The sequence below is a fragment of the Phoxinus phoxinus genome, assembly GCF_949152265.1.
Source record: "Phoxinus phoxinus genome assembly, chromosome: 9".
NCBI classification, from domain to species: domain Eukaryota; kingdom Metazoa; phylum Chordata; class Actinopteri; order Cypriniformes; family Leuciscidae; genus Phoxinus; species Phoxinus phoxinus.
The window spans coordinates 10,883,401-10,898,236 of NC_136884.1; the positions used below are offsets into that span (position 1 = coordinate 10,883,401).

The window sequence follows — 14,836 nt, forward strand, 5'->3', positions numbered from 1 at the left end:
AATAAACTAGCTATTTATATTGTTTGATGGCTTTTGAATTATGCGAGTAGTTGAGCACCCCAATTAAGGTTTTGAAGCAGGACGTATAAAATATTGAATATTTTCAGAAAAGGTTTTCGAAGTTCAGTTTACAAGTAACAGAATAATTGTTCGCTGCTGGTAAAGGCTGTTTCAACTCTTTTGTTGCTTTAAAGAGAACATTGCCAAACTGTAATTTATGTATTAGAATTTAAGTGTCACGAATAGGCTACAACAAAATTAGTTTTTTTTTTTATCTTTAAAACGTTTAGGTGCGCAACAAAAAGGGTTACGTTTGATGAAAACTAGCCTCTATTTCATTGTATAATTCGGACAGCTTTTTGAAAATCTATTAATACAACTTGTTTTTATTAAATAAAGTTTTGCCACCGTAAAGTGCAACTTGCATCAAAAAGATATCAAAAACAGACAAGACAGATTTGACCAGTTCATTATTTTATTAACTTAATCTCACACACACTAATGACCAACACTTACAAAATAATTCAGAATGAATACATTTGTATCTACCTCACTTCATTCCCTTCTCCTCTTGACTTAAACAGCAACAAAATGTTCCCTAATGATCTCACTAAATTATGTCTAGACAAGAAAGGTGTTGGTTCTTTCTTCAATGCCTACACAATGACTTAAGTGCAAAGATGTTCCCCTTTGATCCTTCTCTTTAGAAGAAAGATATCACATTTTAGATTATGCCTACATAAACAACCATGGAAAAAAACACTTCAGAGCAACCATATCCAAAAGCAAGTGAGAAGAAAGGACCGACATAGTTAGAAAGAGTGTGTAAAGATACTGAGGGAGTGTGAAGAGTGAACGAGTGTGTGGCATCCCGCAGTTGACCTACAGGTCCTTCAGGTCTTTTTGGATGCCCCACAGAGTGTCACCGCTCTTCTTCAGCTGAGCGATTTCTTCGTCGGTCAGGGTCATGTTGATGACGCTGCCCACTCCGCTGCTGTTGAGCACACAGGGAAGACTCAGGTACACCTCCTCGCTGATTCCAAACATGCCCTGCAGACAAAAAAAGCAACACGTGAAGGGATCACTTAACACCTTGATTCATTCTGTGCAGTTCTGAAATATGAAAGTGTGTGACTACATGATAATAAACGGTGTAAACTCCTCTCACCTTCACCATGGTGGAGACAGGGTGGACCCGGTTCAGGTTCTTCACCAGGGTCTCGGTCAGGTCTGCCACACTGAGGCCGATGGCCCAGTTAGTGTATCCCTTCAGCTTGATCACTTCGTAGGCACTAAGAGAAGATGGGAGCAACTAATTAACAGTAGATATTTACTTAGTCATGTCATTCCAAACACCACTTCGTCTTTTTGAGTATTAAAGCTTGAGCTTCAAATATTAAATGTATGTCTGAAAATTAATGAAGTTTCAGATTGTCACAATGAACAGTGGGTGTAGAAAATTACTACAAATCCTCATTTTGTGTTAAAAAAAACCCTACATGGGTTTCTCAAACATTCAAATTGTGTAAATATTGGTATTAATCTGGCTGAAACCTATTTTATTATAAATTACCTTCTCAACAGCATTGTGGTTAACTAAAATGTAATAATCTAGATTTCCAATTGCCCATCAGTCATAACAGAGCCCCCAAAACAAGATGTCCCCTACCTGTCCACAACCATCTTGTGAGCATCCTTCCAGTTCTCACTGTCTTTATCTGTGCCGATGTCAGGGTTGAGTTTCTGCAGGCTGACTCCCGCCACATTTGTTCCACTCCATACAGGCACTTTAAAAAAAAAAAAACAGCAACTTTAAAATTCAAATATGCTGTGATTGACTGAAATCGTGCCACATCATGCAGCCGTTGACATGGTGTATCAATCTTATTCTTTCTGCCAGCCCTTCATCTTTTCCCTCTAGTTACTTTTCTTCCTCTTCACACCCTCCACCTTTCCTCTCCATTCAGCTCCCTCTCTCACCGCTGGAGTCTCCATGCTCTCCCAGGATGTAGCCGTTAAAGCTGCTGGAGTGGATGCCAAGTTTCTCCGCCATGATGTAGCGGAAGCGGGCGGAGTCCAGGTTGGTCCCGCTACCAATGACGCGGTGCTTTGGCAGGCCGCTGAGCTTCCAGGTCACGTAGGTCAGAACATCCACTGCAGGAACATAGACAACAGCAGTTACAACAGATGCACTACAAAACATTAAAATGAAGCATATTGCGAGTTTGTTTGCTTACCTGGATTCGACACCACAACAATGATGCAGTCAGGACTGTATTTGACAATCTGAGGGATGATGTGTTTGAAAATGTTGACGTTCCTCTGCACCAGGTTCAATCTGCTCTCACCCTCCTGTTGACGCACTCCGGCCGTCACCACCACGATACGAGAGTTAGCAGTCACAGAGTAGTCTATATAAAAAAAAATTAAAAATACATACACTGCCACTCAAAACTTCAGGCAGTACTACTAAAATAAACTAAGCCTTTCAGCATAAAAGTGCGTTTGTAAAGCAAATTGTGTCAGGTGAAATTAGCAATTTCAATAAGAATTCACAGAACCAGGCATTTTGCGTCAAGGCCAAAATTTCCCTCATGCAGATTTCGCTATGGTTCAGGTTGGTAACAAAAGTATTCACTGTTTGGTTTGAAATTAACTTCTTCAAACATCGCTACACTATTAACTACCTTTTTTTTGCATGCAAAACATTGACTGCACCTTAAGCCTCTAGCTTTTATAAGATCACAAGAACTTGATGTATATTAATGTACAAGATAAAATAATTATAGGCTCATGGAAGTGCATCCCACCCTTGTCAGCCACAATCTTAGGGGTCTTGAGGAAAAGGCTGCCATGTTGCAAATCCAACATCTCTCCCCTCAGTCTATCCTCCACAACATCCACCAGAGCCAGTTCATCTGTAAGCTCCTACAAGAGAGGAAACAATATTATTACTTTAAATGCATGACATCTTTCATAGTAAGGTGCGGTAACATTAGCGAAATTTAGCGGGCAAAAAAGCTCATTGTCTATAGTGCAGCTTATGCAAAGCTCCCAATTGCATCGATTCCTATTGAAATTACTGGATTTTGCCTGCAAAACTTCACCTAGCGACAATAAATGTGACCACAAGCTATAAATATTATATATTCAAGGCATGAATGCAACCAAAATTCAAAGTACAAACATTTGCTCATCATTACACTAATGTAGAATGATTCATTGAGTGATTAAGATGAAATCTCTTACCCGAAGCAGGACGCTGACAGCGCACGCCATGCCCACCTGTCCCACGCCAACGATTGTGACTTTGTTCCTGGGTGGCTCAGCAGGGCCGCTGGCCAAAGGAGTGATCAGCTTCTCCATTACTGAAGCCATGATCCCGCTGGAAGAACAGGACAGATCATGTTCACAATGCAAACTAGTGAGAATGTACCACCTCGGACACCATCAATAATAGAAATGAAAGTAGAAAGAAAAAAAATGACAGGAAGCGGTGAAGTAAACGTTAACTGGGTAAGAGGACATGGTCAGGCATCAAAGCTGGGTCAAGGTAACAAGGTCACCCTCACTGCGAAAAACATTACTCCATACTGTGCAAATTACCCATATCCTGAGTTGCAACCAGCACTCTAGGCCCACTAGATAATACAATTCGCCACTAGAGCCAAGTCACTCTGCCCCCAATTGCTAGACAAACTGAAGGAGTGTTTCTACACACTGCAATAGTAATTAGGCAAAGGGTGTCCGTCCAAGACAAGCACAAGATAATTTTTGTTTACTTGTATAAACTAAATTATTAATGGTTTACTTTGCCTCATCTAGGAAGCTTCTAAGTGCATTATAGAAATGAAACCAGAATTTATTTTAGGCAGTTAGAATTCCAGTCAATTAAGTTTATTACAATTGACTAGACTAACATGTAAGACATCACTGCACCGGCTTATGAGCATGCAAACTCTGCCGCACACAAACAGAGCACTCAATTGTGACACTAATCCACAATGGGCTCATGAGGATTATGTTAGACGTTAGATATTATCTAGAAAATGTTAGATATTGGCATCATAAAAGGTCTAATTGCACTTCTTCAAGGGTCATAGCCATGTGCCTTTATCTCTAAACCTTATCTTGAAATGCTGCTGCTACTTAATATAACTATCGTTTTATGAACTGATATTGGTGTGAAAGGCTCAACCAATTACATGAAGCCTAAGCAGTATGAAGACTAACGTTACTCTCTGCTAGTGCTAAACCACATTCAGGAATTTATACACTTAAAATCAAAATAGTGGGCTTGAAGTACGGTGTAAAAACTAACAAACCAAATCAGAACGGTTTACAAAAAGGTTTGACTCTTGGTGGGTATGAGTGTATAAAAAAAATGAAACAATGCAACTGTAGTAAGCTAAAGGCTAATGTATAAATTAACTAAAACGGTGTGAAAAGTGACCTTTGTTTATGCATTCAGTTGCAAATGACAAAATTAAAACATTTTACAAGAATTAACAATCATTTTTAAAAACTTTCTCATTCATTTACAAATTTAATTACATTATTTAAAGCTAAAATAAAAATAGTGTCGACTAATATTAATTTTGTTCTCGTTAAATACACCGTTTGTTGCTACAGAAAATTAGAATTGTTCTAAAAAAATTAACAAAAAGTATGCATTTTAACTTAATTCAGCGCTCATATAAAACCCTATTATGACGCAACCGTCCTTATCACGTCCTTGACGAGTCGGGTGCAGTAATTGCATCTGAAAACAAACAGCAAATTGTAAAACCATGATGGTAATCGATTCACTCTTATTTTAAGAGCCTCGAGTTAATCATGCATTCGTAGTTTGGCCTCTCTCCATCAGATGAATCTAAACAAGGCCAAATTCACGGTCAGCGTGCAGTGGATTCCTCCATGTTCATGCGTGCACCAAACACAAACGTCCTTGGCTGCTCATCTATCAATTCAGGTTGGAAACACGACTGTTACTTCACCTTAAATGCAACAAAATACTTCAAACTTCAAGAGGTGACGCACGGAAGTGTTGCAAACATGAAAGCGCCGATTTATTCACACATCACACCTCTTCAATGTCAACGACACTGGTTATATAGGCTACATCGCACCATAACAACGGTGCTTGTTTATCATATTGCTGCTAATCGAGAGAATTTATTTAGGTGAGGCATGTGCAAAGCAATAAAACAGCCATTCAAACCATATACATACATTTGTTGCAGGAATGTTAAATAAGTATCCTTAGCTGCTGGAAGGACAGTGAGAGACGCTGCTGAGTACCGGTGAGAGCGAGCGTGCGCGTGCGTGGTCGCGTGACTCGTGGAGGAGCGGAATTTAAGCGTGCGGCGCTACGCAAAGAGCGTATGACCCACTGTCACAAGTGCATGCGATGCCCTTACTGATATGAGGAATATGAGAACGACAGACCGGCCCACTTTCCCCTTGGAGGACTATGTCAAGGATTTAATTGTTATCATAAAAAAAACTTCCTCTCCACTGACCTTGCACCTTAATGGGATCTGTATTAATGCAATATTTGTCAATAATTCCACATTAAAGTCTTATCCCAATCATCACTATGCAAAGTCAAATATTACAATTGAAACATTGCATTTTCCAGCTTTCATTAGATTATTTGGGATGTTGGTTGTCCAATGGAGTTGTTATGGTGGGGTTGTGTGTGTGTGTGTTGTTATGCAACCATGACAGGTTTTGAACTGCCTAGTAGCTAAACACATCCAGATGGAACCTAATAGTGAGTCTTGTTGTAACTCGAACATTACATTTCAAAAACAAAATCAAGAAAACTTGCGTGGCTACTTTACTTAAAGTGGGCATAGATTACACTCAATTTTGAAATAAAACAATTGATCTCAAATGGCTTTAGCTTTTGCATTTTGGAGCCACATGTTTCCTAGATAGATAGATAGATAGATAGATAGATAGATAGATAGATAGATAGATAGATAGATAGATAGATAGATAGATAGATAGATAGATAGATAGATAGATAGATGTGTTTGTGCTATGGCACCTAAGCAACATGCAACAACAGCCTTCTCATGATCAAAACAATGAATTTTAAAATCCTAAATATGGGACCAATGAGGCCTCTGTTCCTCCCACTGGCTCATCCAATAAGAGCATGCATCAGTCCGTGACATCAGAGCAGATTTAAGGGGACTGTCATTACTTGCTTAAAAGCTTAGAGAAAGGAAGAATGTTTGTCTACATTCATCAAATGAGGAAATAAAGAGATGAAATATACTAAATGGATGAAGATGAAGAAAAGAGCAAGAGAGAAGAAGAGGAGCTGTGCATGTGTGTGTTAGGGGGGATTATGGGATACCTTGCTGTCTAGTTAGTGTTTGGTTTTGTGGATAGATTGGTGTGTGTATCACATAACTGTCTGTGCCATCCTGACGGCCACTATAATGGAGCTGGTGTTCTATAGTTTTTAAATTCATGTAGCCTATGTGTTTACCATTTCTTTAATGCGCTCAAGCCCTTATCAAGCTGCCAAAGAACACATAACCATGCTTAACTCGCATGCCTTTTATCTAAATGATGTGTCGATCCTGCTAAATTTAGACTTTTTAGTCTAAAAATGGCACTTTGTAAATATCATTGTAAGTTTCATGTCATTGAAATTAGTTCAGGTACCAGTTGAGAAATTTATTTATCTATTGCCATTGCTGTCTAAATACTGAAGTAGATGTGTACACATAACACAACCGGTTGGTCCATCATTGGCATAGTTCACCTCATATATTCCCACCAATCAGTGAGCACAAACCTACCGCCCATCAAACCAGTGGCCAATCACAGAGAGACACTGTTCTTCACGAGGAAAATGAGGGCAGCTGGAACATGGAGAGTGAGTTCTGAATATAAGTAGGCAAAACTGTAGTATATGAAACATGTATAGAGTTTTATATCAGTTCTGGATATAGATTATTATCATTATAAATGAAACTAAGAAGGAATGTAATTCATTGTTTGTGTAGTATCTTTATTTTGCTTCTAGGCTCTTCAATCCCTCTCGTGGAATATTACAGAGGCTAGCAAACGTTTGGTTATTAATGAACCCATGTGACCCGGCGTAAGGACTGCATGCTATTTCAGAATGACCTTTATGAGACAAGGGTTGCAACAATAGAGAGAGACAGACACATTAGCACACACTCACATGCACAAATACATAGAGTTTGGTATTTGCCAACACTATTCTCACTTCAGGTTTTCTTTTGGCCGAAATATTTCATTACCCAACCCAACTTTTATGAAAACAGTACCAAATATGAAGCCATAACCAACACTGAAGCAAAGCAAATCTTCATTACTACCCAAGTAATGATATATCTCAGTATTTTCGTATTTTGATTTCTTTTTATAGAGTGAAAGTTTTGAGGTGATAATTGTTTAGAAATGGTTATGCATAAATATAATTAAATGTAAGTGCAGATTATGCAATATATTTATCTGAGATTTTAACAAAACATGATTTCTAACCAGTGCCTTTTAATATCATTGAAATATTTTATGTTTAGCTAAAGATAGTTTGAGTGTTGTAATATTTATTCGTTTTTGAATATATGCCTACAGTTTTTTTTATTAATCTTTTATTTAATTTTAGTCTTATTTTATACATTAAGTTCAACGAAACGGCAATTAAAAAATGTTGCTTTTATTGCAGGTAACGTTTATTTTATTTCAAATAACGAAAATTTTTTTTTATTCCTACTCAGTTTAATTAAAAGTCTCATCCAAATGCTGCAACTTTTGCATTTTTCCAACCGTGACAAAGTCAAATCTAATTGGTGTAATTCTATTGCACATGATCACGTTCACCAAAGGGCTAAAAATAGGCAGCTGGTCCAACAGTATTTTGCATCCATGTGGGTTATGATTTATTCATTCCAGTTTATATGATTTGTACAACTAAAGTTCATTTATATACCAAAATCACAGTGAAATCATGTGCTTTTAACACACTTTTGATGCTGCAATAGTAACTACGGAGGTGAAGGTGCATGTGGAGCCATTACAGAATAAATGCATTTGTGGCAAAAAGGTTACAGTGAAATGCAGCTCTGCACCTCATGACCTTTGACCCTCAGCATCAGCCGGCTTAGGAAGCAAACCAGAGAGCCTTCATTTCTCAGAATTCATCTTCACAGTCCTCCCACTGCAAACCACATCAACAAGACAAACCAAATGGGATATAATGACACCAATGGAGCAAACAGACTCTCATATGAGAACACCCAGTCCTTCCCTCTCAAAAACCCATACACTCACAAAGATGCCCAAATGCAGGCACACTCTGTGAAATGAACGACCCCTCTCTGCTTGTTCCTCTGATACGATGTCTCTTAAGAGCTCACAAAAGGCTGTACTGAGGTCACAGGTCACCATTTTCCCATTGCTTATCAAGGTGATGACAATGGGAGAGAGAACGTTCATTGTAACATCGCAATAAGACTGTATTAGTTCATCACTCACACTGGCCACTCAAAGCAATCGAGACACTGTGGATTCCACATCACTGAAAAGCTAGAAAATATTCATAAAGGAAACTAATTAAAGGTGTATTCAAATGATATTCTAGAGCAGGAGATTCCATCTTGTTCGCCGAACTGGTATGACCTAATACATACATATATATATACGTATTTGATTATACATTCATTTAATTTCTGTCACAATCTCACAAATCAGTGTTGGGTGTAATGCATTACTAAGTAATTCATTACTGTAATATAATTACTTTTCCCATGAAAAAAATAATAAGGGATTATTTTGAATTTTTCTGTGATTTAATTAGTTACTTCTGATTTAATTGCAGTTATTTTACTATTATTTACACATTATATTAGTAATATTACATTTTTATACTTTCCGTATACATTTAAATTTTAGTATACGTTTTTAATGTGGTCTTATCATTTGTAAAAATATTCTTACCTAAAAATATTTAGTTTTTTTTATGAGCTTTAATTTAATTTAAGATTTTAGATTAATTTATTTGTTTTTAGTTTTAGAAATTCTAGTCAAGGCAATATTTCTAATTATCATTTAAGTTTTTCATCAATTTATATTTTATTTTTATTTCAAATAACAAAATGTATTTTTAACAGTTTTAGTAAATTAAACTTCTACTGTATATTAAATACACCTTAATAAAAGTATCTATTGTATAAAAATAAGCTTATATATTTACACTACATATGAAATATGTATACAAATATGACCTAGAACAATTTTAATAATTCTAGATATAATGACAAAACACTTTTAATACACAAATAACACAAACCAAAACTCTCATTTCAGAAGATTTTGTTGTTGAAGTATTCAGTTACCTACTGAGAGAAAAAAGGTTTTGAAAAACACAAGTCAAATAAAAATCAACAGATATTTAGTGTGTGATTGATTTTACTCTAATATTCATTCAGACATACAGTGACACTGGAGAAACCCAGTGTCGTATGATCATTCAATAGTGCTTTCAGCGCTGATAAACACACCAGGAACTGCGGTGTTTATTGCAAGGGGTGAGTGTGGAAAAAAAATCTTGGTATTTGTGAAGTTACTCAGGAGGACACAGTTGATAAAGAAGGAGTCTAGTAGTCCAGGAGACCCATCTTCCTCTTAAGTGACTCGGGCATCTCAGGGGGCGGTGGACGGGGCAGACGGAAGTACACCTTCACTGAGTCATAGATGAACCACTGTAGGGCGGTCAGCGTGCCAATCATAATGATTCGGGCAACAAGACCCTTCCACACACCTGTGGGAGAAAGAGAAGCCATATGAACTCTTGATTTATGCACAGATTGACACCGACAGTTTATTTAACTGTTACTCTGCCGTGCTAATCGATCCATCTGACTTAAAACACACTAACAATCAATTAACTGAGATATAAGAGCAAAAAATTGGTCATTATGGTTTTTTCATATGAAACTGATGTGATCTAATGGGAATAAATCCAGGAACAACAGCTACCTCTTTTGGTAATAAAGAGTATTACATCCATCTGCAACTTCAGTGAAATAGTGCTTCAATGTATAAAGTTGTATGTAATAAAATATATATAATAGCATATATATATAAATATATAATAGCAATTCAAATCAGTATTAATGTCCATGCATTTATTTATTGGTCGTGCTGGTCATTATGGCTAAATAAACCCCTCAGGTTTTCTTTTTGATCCTCAGCTGTTGACTGGTATGTGCTGTGTGTTAATGCAGAGACTCACCTACAGGTCCCAGTCTTTTCAGCACCTCAACAGCTGAACTGCCTCTCTCTTTGTTCAGTACGGACACCACAGAGTCCGCGGGATGGGACACCATAGCACAGAACACGCCAGCTGAGGAGGAGAGACACACAGCAAAGCTAACATGCATCTATATCTATCTATGCAAAGTTAAGCCAGCACTCTTTGCAAAGACGTTTCTAAAAGTGTATAACCTTGTATCGAAGGGCCCGAGCACTTACCAATGTAACCGGCAACGAAGGTCACCACCAGCTGCTCAGGTTTGGTGCACTCACTGCGGGGTTTTGGTACTACGTGCTTGTACAGCAACTCGACGGTTCGCTCGAAACAGGCAAACTTCATCATGGTGTAGGGGATCTGCCTCAGCCACAAGGGAAAAACACCTTTATAGAACCTGCACAGACGATGACATCAACAATCAGTTCTCCAGCACACAATATAGTTCTTCTGAAGGGCCTCATGGGAAATAAAAATGAATGCCAAAATTAAATAATCTTTGATAATGTCTGAATATATATCCACATGCAAAACCCAATAAAAGTAATTGTATCTGAAGAAACGTTCAATTATCAATTAGGAGATAATATATACACAGCGGGCCTATATATATGTGTGTGTGTGTGTATATATATACATACTGTTTATACATTTATATATATATATATATATATATATATATATATATATATATATATATATATATATATATATATATATATATATATGAACAGTATATGCATGCATGTATATATATATATACACACACACTCCATTTTAATTTTGTTTTAAATATAAAATATTTTTTAATATATGTATTTTATAGAAATCATGCTTACTATTATTATTATTATTATTATTATTATTAACAAACTATTAAAACATATTTGTGTTCATTGAAATAAAGCTGAAATAAAATAAAATATAAATATTACTTAATCATTTTATAACTGAGTTTAACTGCAAATAAAAAATAAATGAAACATAAATAGCAATATTTAAAAAGCATAAAGCGCATAACAAAAGTATTACAAATATTATAATAAAAGCTAATTCAAAATATTCATAAAACTCAAATAAAACTGATAGAAATAAATGGTTCATAATTTAGAGAAATACTGTAAATACTAAAATATAGGTGCTACATAAAAATATAGGCGTCTAGCCTACACTGAAAAATGTTTTACTCAGAAATTGCTAGTGAATTACACAATGACAAAGAATCAGCAAATAACACATTAAAGCAGTATTTTCTTGCAAAACATACTCCCAACATACTCCTTTTCGTTTTATTTACAACCTGGAAAAAATTATTTGCACCAAGAAATCCCCTCAAAATACAAAATATTAAATAATAAATATTACTGTATATAAACTATAGTACATATAATTTATGTCTCCAGTCTATTTTGACACAAGTGTGACCCTTAAGTGCGGAATAGCCGAGAGTCAAGGATCTACTCACGCGTTCATCCCCTCCTCAGCATGCATTTTGGGGGCGCACTCCCTCAGGGTGTTGGCATAGCCGGGCTGCGTCTGGATGCGCACTTTGCACGCTTCCATAGGAGCCAGTGCAATATCAGCGAAAAACTCAGCGCTGGCTGATGCGGCCAGATAAACGGACGTCCTCCACAAATAAGCATTCTCCTGTTTACCAGACCAAACCAAACGACAGCAGTTAGCCGTAGATCTATCACTAACGCATATGCAAAAATATGTTAAACAATCTTTGCAGAGCCAAATCAGTTCTCTTTAATTTTCTCTTATTTGTATGCCAACTGTAGACTTACCTCTCCAAGCATGTCAATGTACATGGACTTAAAGACTTCATAGAAACCAAACTTGCAAAGGCCTTGCATGGAATAACCAATGAACGTAGGAGCCCACCCTTTGCCCAGCCCTCTCACGCCATCCTCTCTCAAAGTGACTGAGAAACCATTGAAGATGGACTTGTACTTAACCGGGTCCACCTGTTAGACAACAGGGATAATGCATTAGTGAATGTCTGGGCTGGTAAGCTGGTGACTTGTTTAGTTTTTAATGTTAAATGACCTGTATGCGGCATTTAATGAGGTCGAGCGGCACGACTGCTGTGTGTGTGAGGCCACAGCTCAAAACCCCACCGAAACCGCAGAGGGCGTAATATTTATTTGACCCAAATTCACAGCTCACATCTGCATCTGAGGAAGGAAAACACTTGTCATTTGACATCACATGTCCCTTTAAATTTGATCGCATATCAAGTGATCAAGTGTGTGAGATACAGAATGGAAAATCAGAAGTCACACACTTTTGGCGTCTATGGTTCCATGAAGAACTTTTAACATCCATGGAACCTTTCCATTTCACAAAAGGTGACTATAGTGGGAAAAGGTTCTTAAGATTATTGAAATGGTCACTCTTAAAAATAAAGTTTTTGTTTTTTTTGCCATAGAAGAACCTTATTTGGGTTTCAAAAGAAACTTAAATTAACCTTTTTTGTGTGTGTGTGTGTGTGTGTGTGTGTGTGTGTGTGTGTGTGTGTGTGTGTTTGAAGGACATTTTTTTCTAATATAAAAGAAACTTCTGTGTATTGAAAAGGTTCCATGGATGTTAAAGTTTCTTCATAGAGTCATGGAAGTCAATACAGAAACTTTTTTTTTTTTAAGAGTGTTCTTCAAACTAGGAAAACAATATTCTTTTAAGAACAGTTTACTGAGAGAACCCAAAATGGAGGGTTCTTAAATTGCTTTGCCGCCAATTTAATGAGTTCGAATAGCCTGGTTGACACCAGACCCTTCTCAGTTGGAACAGAGTACGTCTGGGGAAGGTTCATTCACAGCCCATTTCCAAAGGGGCGTTACCGACGGACGTCGCTCAAATTGCCTCTGGGCAATTGGATAGACTTAAAACAATCAGAGCGATCGTCATCGTGTAAAGCCCGCCTCAACGTTTGTGATTGGTGCCTCGATTTGGAAAAATTGGAAATGGGCTCGAATGGACTCTTGGCCAGACTGACTTGCAGAGCAAATCTCAAATTTGTTGGAAGTTCGTCAGGGTTTTCCCAGGCTAGAGTTTGAAGGCCAGAGAGCAAAATCAGATGCAGTTCAAGGTCATCTAGCCTATAGTTCTAGATCATGAGAGTTCATGACAAATGATGATGTCTGAATTAAGAATTAATTGTTCTTTTGAATCTGATCCAGTTCATAAAATCTGAATGCTTTATTCACAAATCGGATATCGTGCCTTTGTCATGTTCAACTCAGTGGCTCAATGAACACTGTTGCAGCAGTTAACAGTGAATAACTGGGAAAAAGAGCCTGTTTGTCACACAAAACTATTGCATGACTGCAAGAGACTTAGAATATAATTCACAACCCGTATTGTCTGCATTCACAATGATTTTGCATGCTTTTTGTCCTCATTCATTGTAATTGCATTGAAGAAATGGATGAAACGGGTATATGGTGATATAACTTTCATTTTGGGTTAACTATTCTTTTAACAGTCTTGAGAAAAAGTGCCTAGGAATTAGCAGGCAATCACGACAATTAAGTCTATTAGCCAGACGCGTAATCCTTGTGGAAGAAATGGATTCTTTAAGAATGGAATGACAAGCAGTCTGATAGAGTCCATTTTAAAAACAGTATAGTGTAATTTCACTGAGCTTTATCATTACATCTGCGACCTTTTCAAATATCTTTTTTTTAAATAAATCAAATCTTGGACATAAAGCCTATTCAATGTCTAATCCTGTTTGCAGAAGATAAAGAACAACAACTTCTTACCATTAGAAGCTGCTGCAGCGAGTTTGCGTTTTATCTGCCGGCTCTCTTGTTGCAGATCTGGTTTAATGGAGAAAAGAGGAGCCTGGAAAGGATTCGACCGTGCCAACTGTGTTAAGGTGGTTGGGTACATTTTCACCAGGGGTTTTTCCTGGCAAAAACAGACAGGTGACTATCTTAAAATCAAACAAAAGTTAGTTTTTTTTGTTGTTGTTGCTGCTGAGGAACAGTATTCATCTCTCATTCAAATATTTCAGAAAATTCATGTTAAAAAGAAACGGTAAACTCACTTGTCGGTTGTAAAGAAACGTCGCCTCCTGGGTGCATCAGCGGCAGGAGGATCTGAGACATCAGATGACCTCAGACTAAATCACCCTGACCTTCTGTGACGTCACCACAGAGACTTCACTGCGTTTCCCATTGGAAAGAGCTGTGATGGTATTATGGGCCATACTAGCATTCCATTCAAACAAACAAAAACAAAACAGCCAGTGTATCAAGATATTGATGTAAATATGCCTCCAATTAAATTTGTTTAGTTGAGTCCCACTGCAAACTTGAGCTCATGGTGTGAGCTTATTACCCTCAGTAGTGCGTAGTGTAAGCAGATTAAACTATTCTATTCCTGGACCAGAGCATAGAGCCGTGCACCCTTATATCCTCCTTACCTATTCAAGATCAAAGTGAGGTCAGAATTTCCAGTGCCTCTGTGAGGAACAGCAATGCACCTCAGCAAAACCTAAACAACATGTAGTAGAGGGAACTTCATAAA

At 37.3% G+C, this 14,836-nt stretch overlaps 2 protein-coding genes across 4 annotated transcripts; both read right to left on the reverse strand.

Annotated features, from left to right (window-relative positions):
• Nucleotides 1-457: 457 nt before the first annotated feature.
• ldhba (lactate dehydrogenase Ba) lies at nt 458-5,465 on the reverse strand. Its single transcript, XM_079624032.1, has 8 exons — nt 5,233-5,465; nt 3,250-3,385; nt 2,811-2,928; nt 2,238-2,411; nt 1,981-2,154; nt 1,670-1,787; nt 1,169-1,292; nt 458-1,050 (listed from the first exon to the last, which is right to left on the reverse strand). Exons 2-8 carry the CDS (start codon nt 3,376-3,378, stop codon nt 883-885), a joined length of 1,005 nt encoding a protein of 334 aa, XP_079480158.1. The 5' UTR covers nt 3,379-3,385; nt 5,233-5,465; the 3' UTR covers nt 458-882.
• A 1,549-nt stretch (nt 5,466-7,014) lies between these two features.
• Nucleotides 7,015-14,749, reverse strand: slc25a3a (solute carrier family 25 member 3a). Of its 3 annotated transcripts, XM_079622711.1 has the most exons (9): nt 14,648-14,749; nt 14,355-14,517; nt 14,068-14,215; nt 12,353-12,480; nt 12,091-12,270; nt 11,766-11,947; nt 10,525-10,697; nt 10,286-10,396; nt 7,023-9,811 (listed from the first exon to the last, which is right to left on the reverse strand). In XM_079622711.1, the coding sequence occupies exons 3-9, from the start codon at nt 14,195-14,197 to the stop codon at nt 9,648-9,650; spliced, it is 1,068 nt and encodes a 355-aa protein (XP_079478837.1). In that variant the 5' UTR covers nt 14,198-14,215; nt 14,355-14,517; nt 14,648-14,749; the 3' UTR covers nt 7,023-9,647. The 3 variants fall into 3 exon arrangements, with proteins under 3 accessions (XP_079478836.1, XP_079478837.1, XP_079478838.1); XM_079622710.1 differs by having other exon boundaries at nt 7,015-9,811; nt 14,355-14,666; XM_079622712.1 differs by having other exon boundaries at nt 7,912-9,811; nt 14,068-14,240; nt 14,355-14,657.
• Nucleotides 14,750-14,836: the final 87 nt, after the last annotated feature.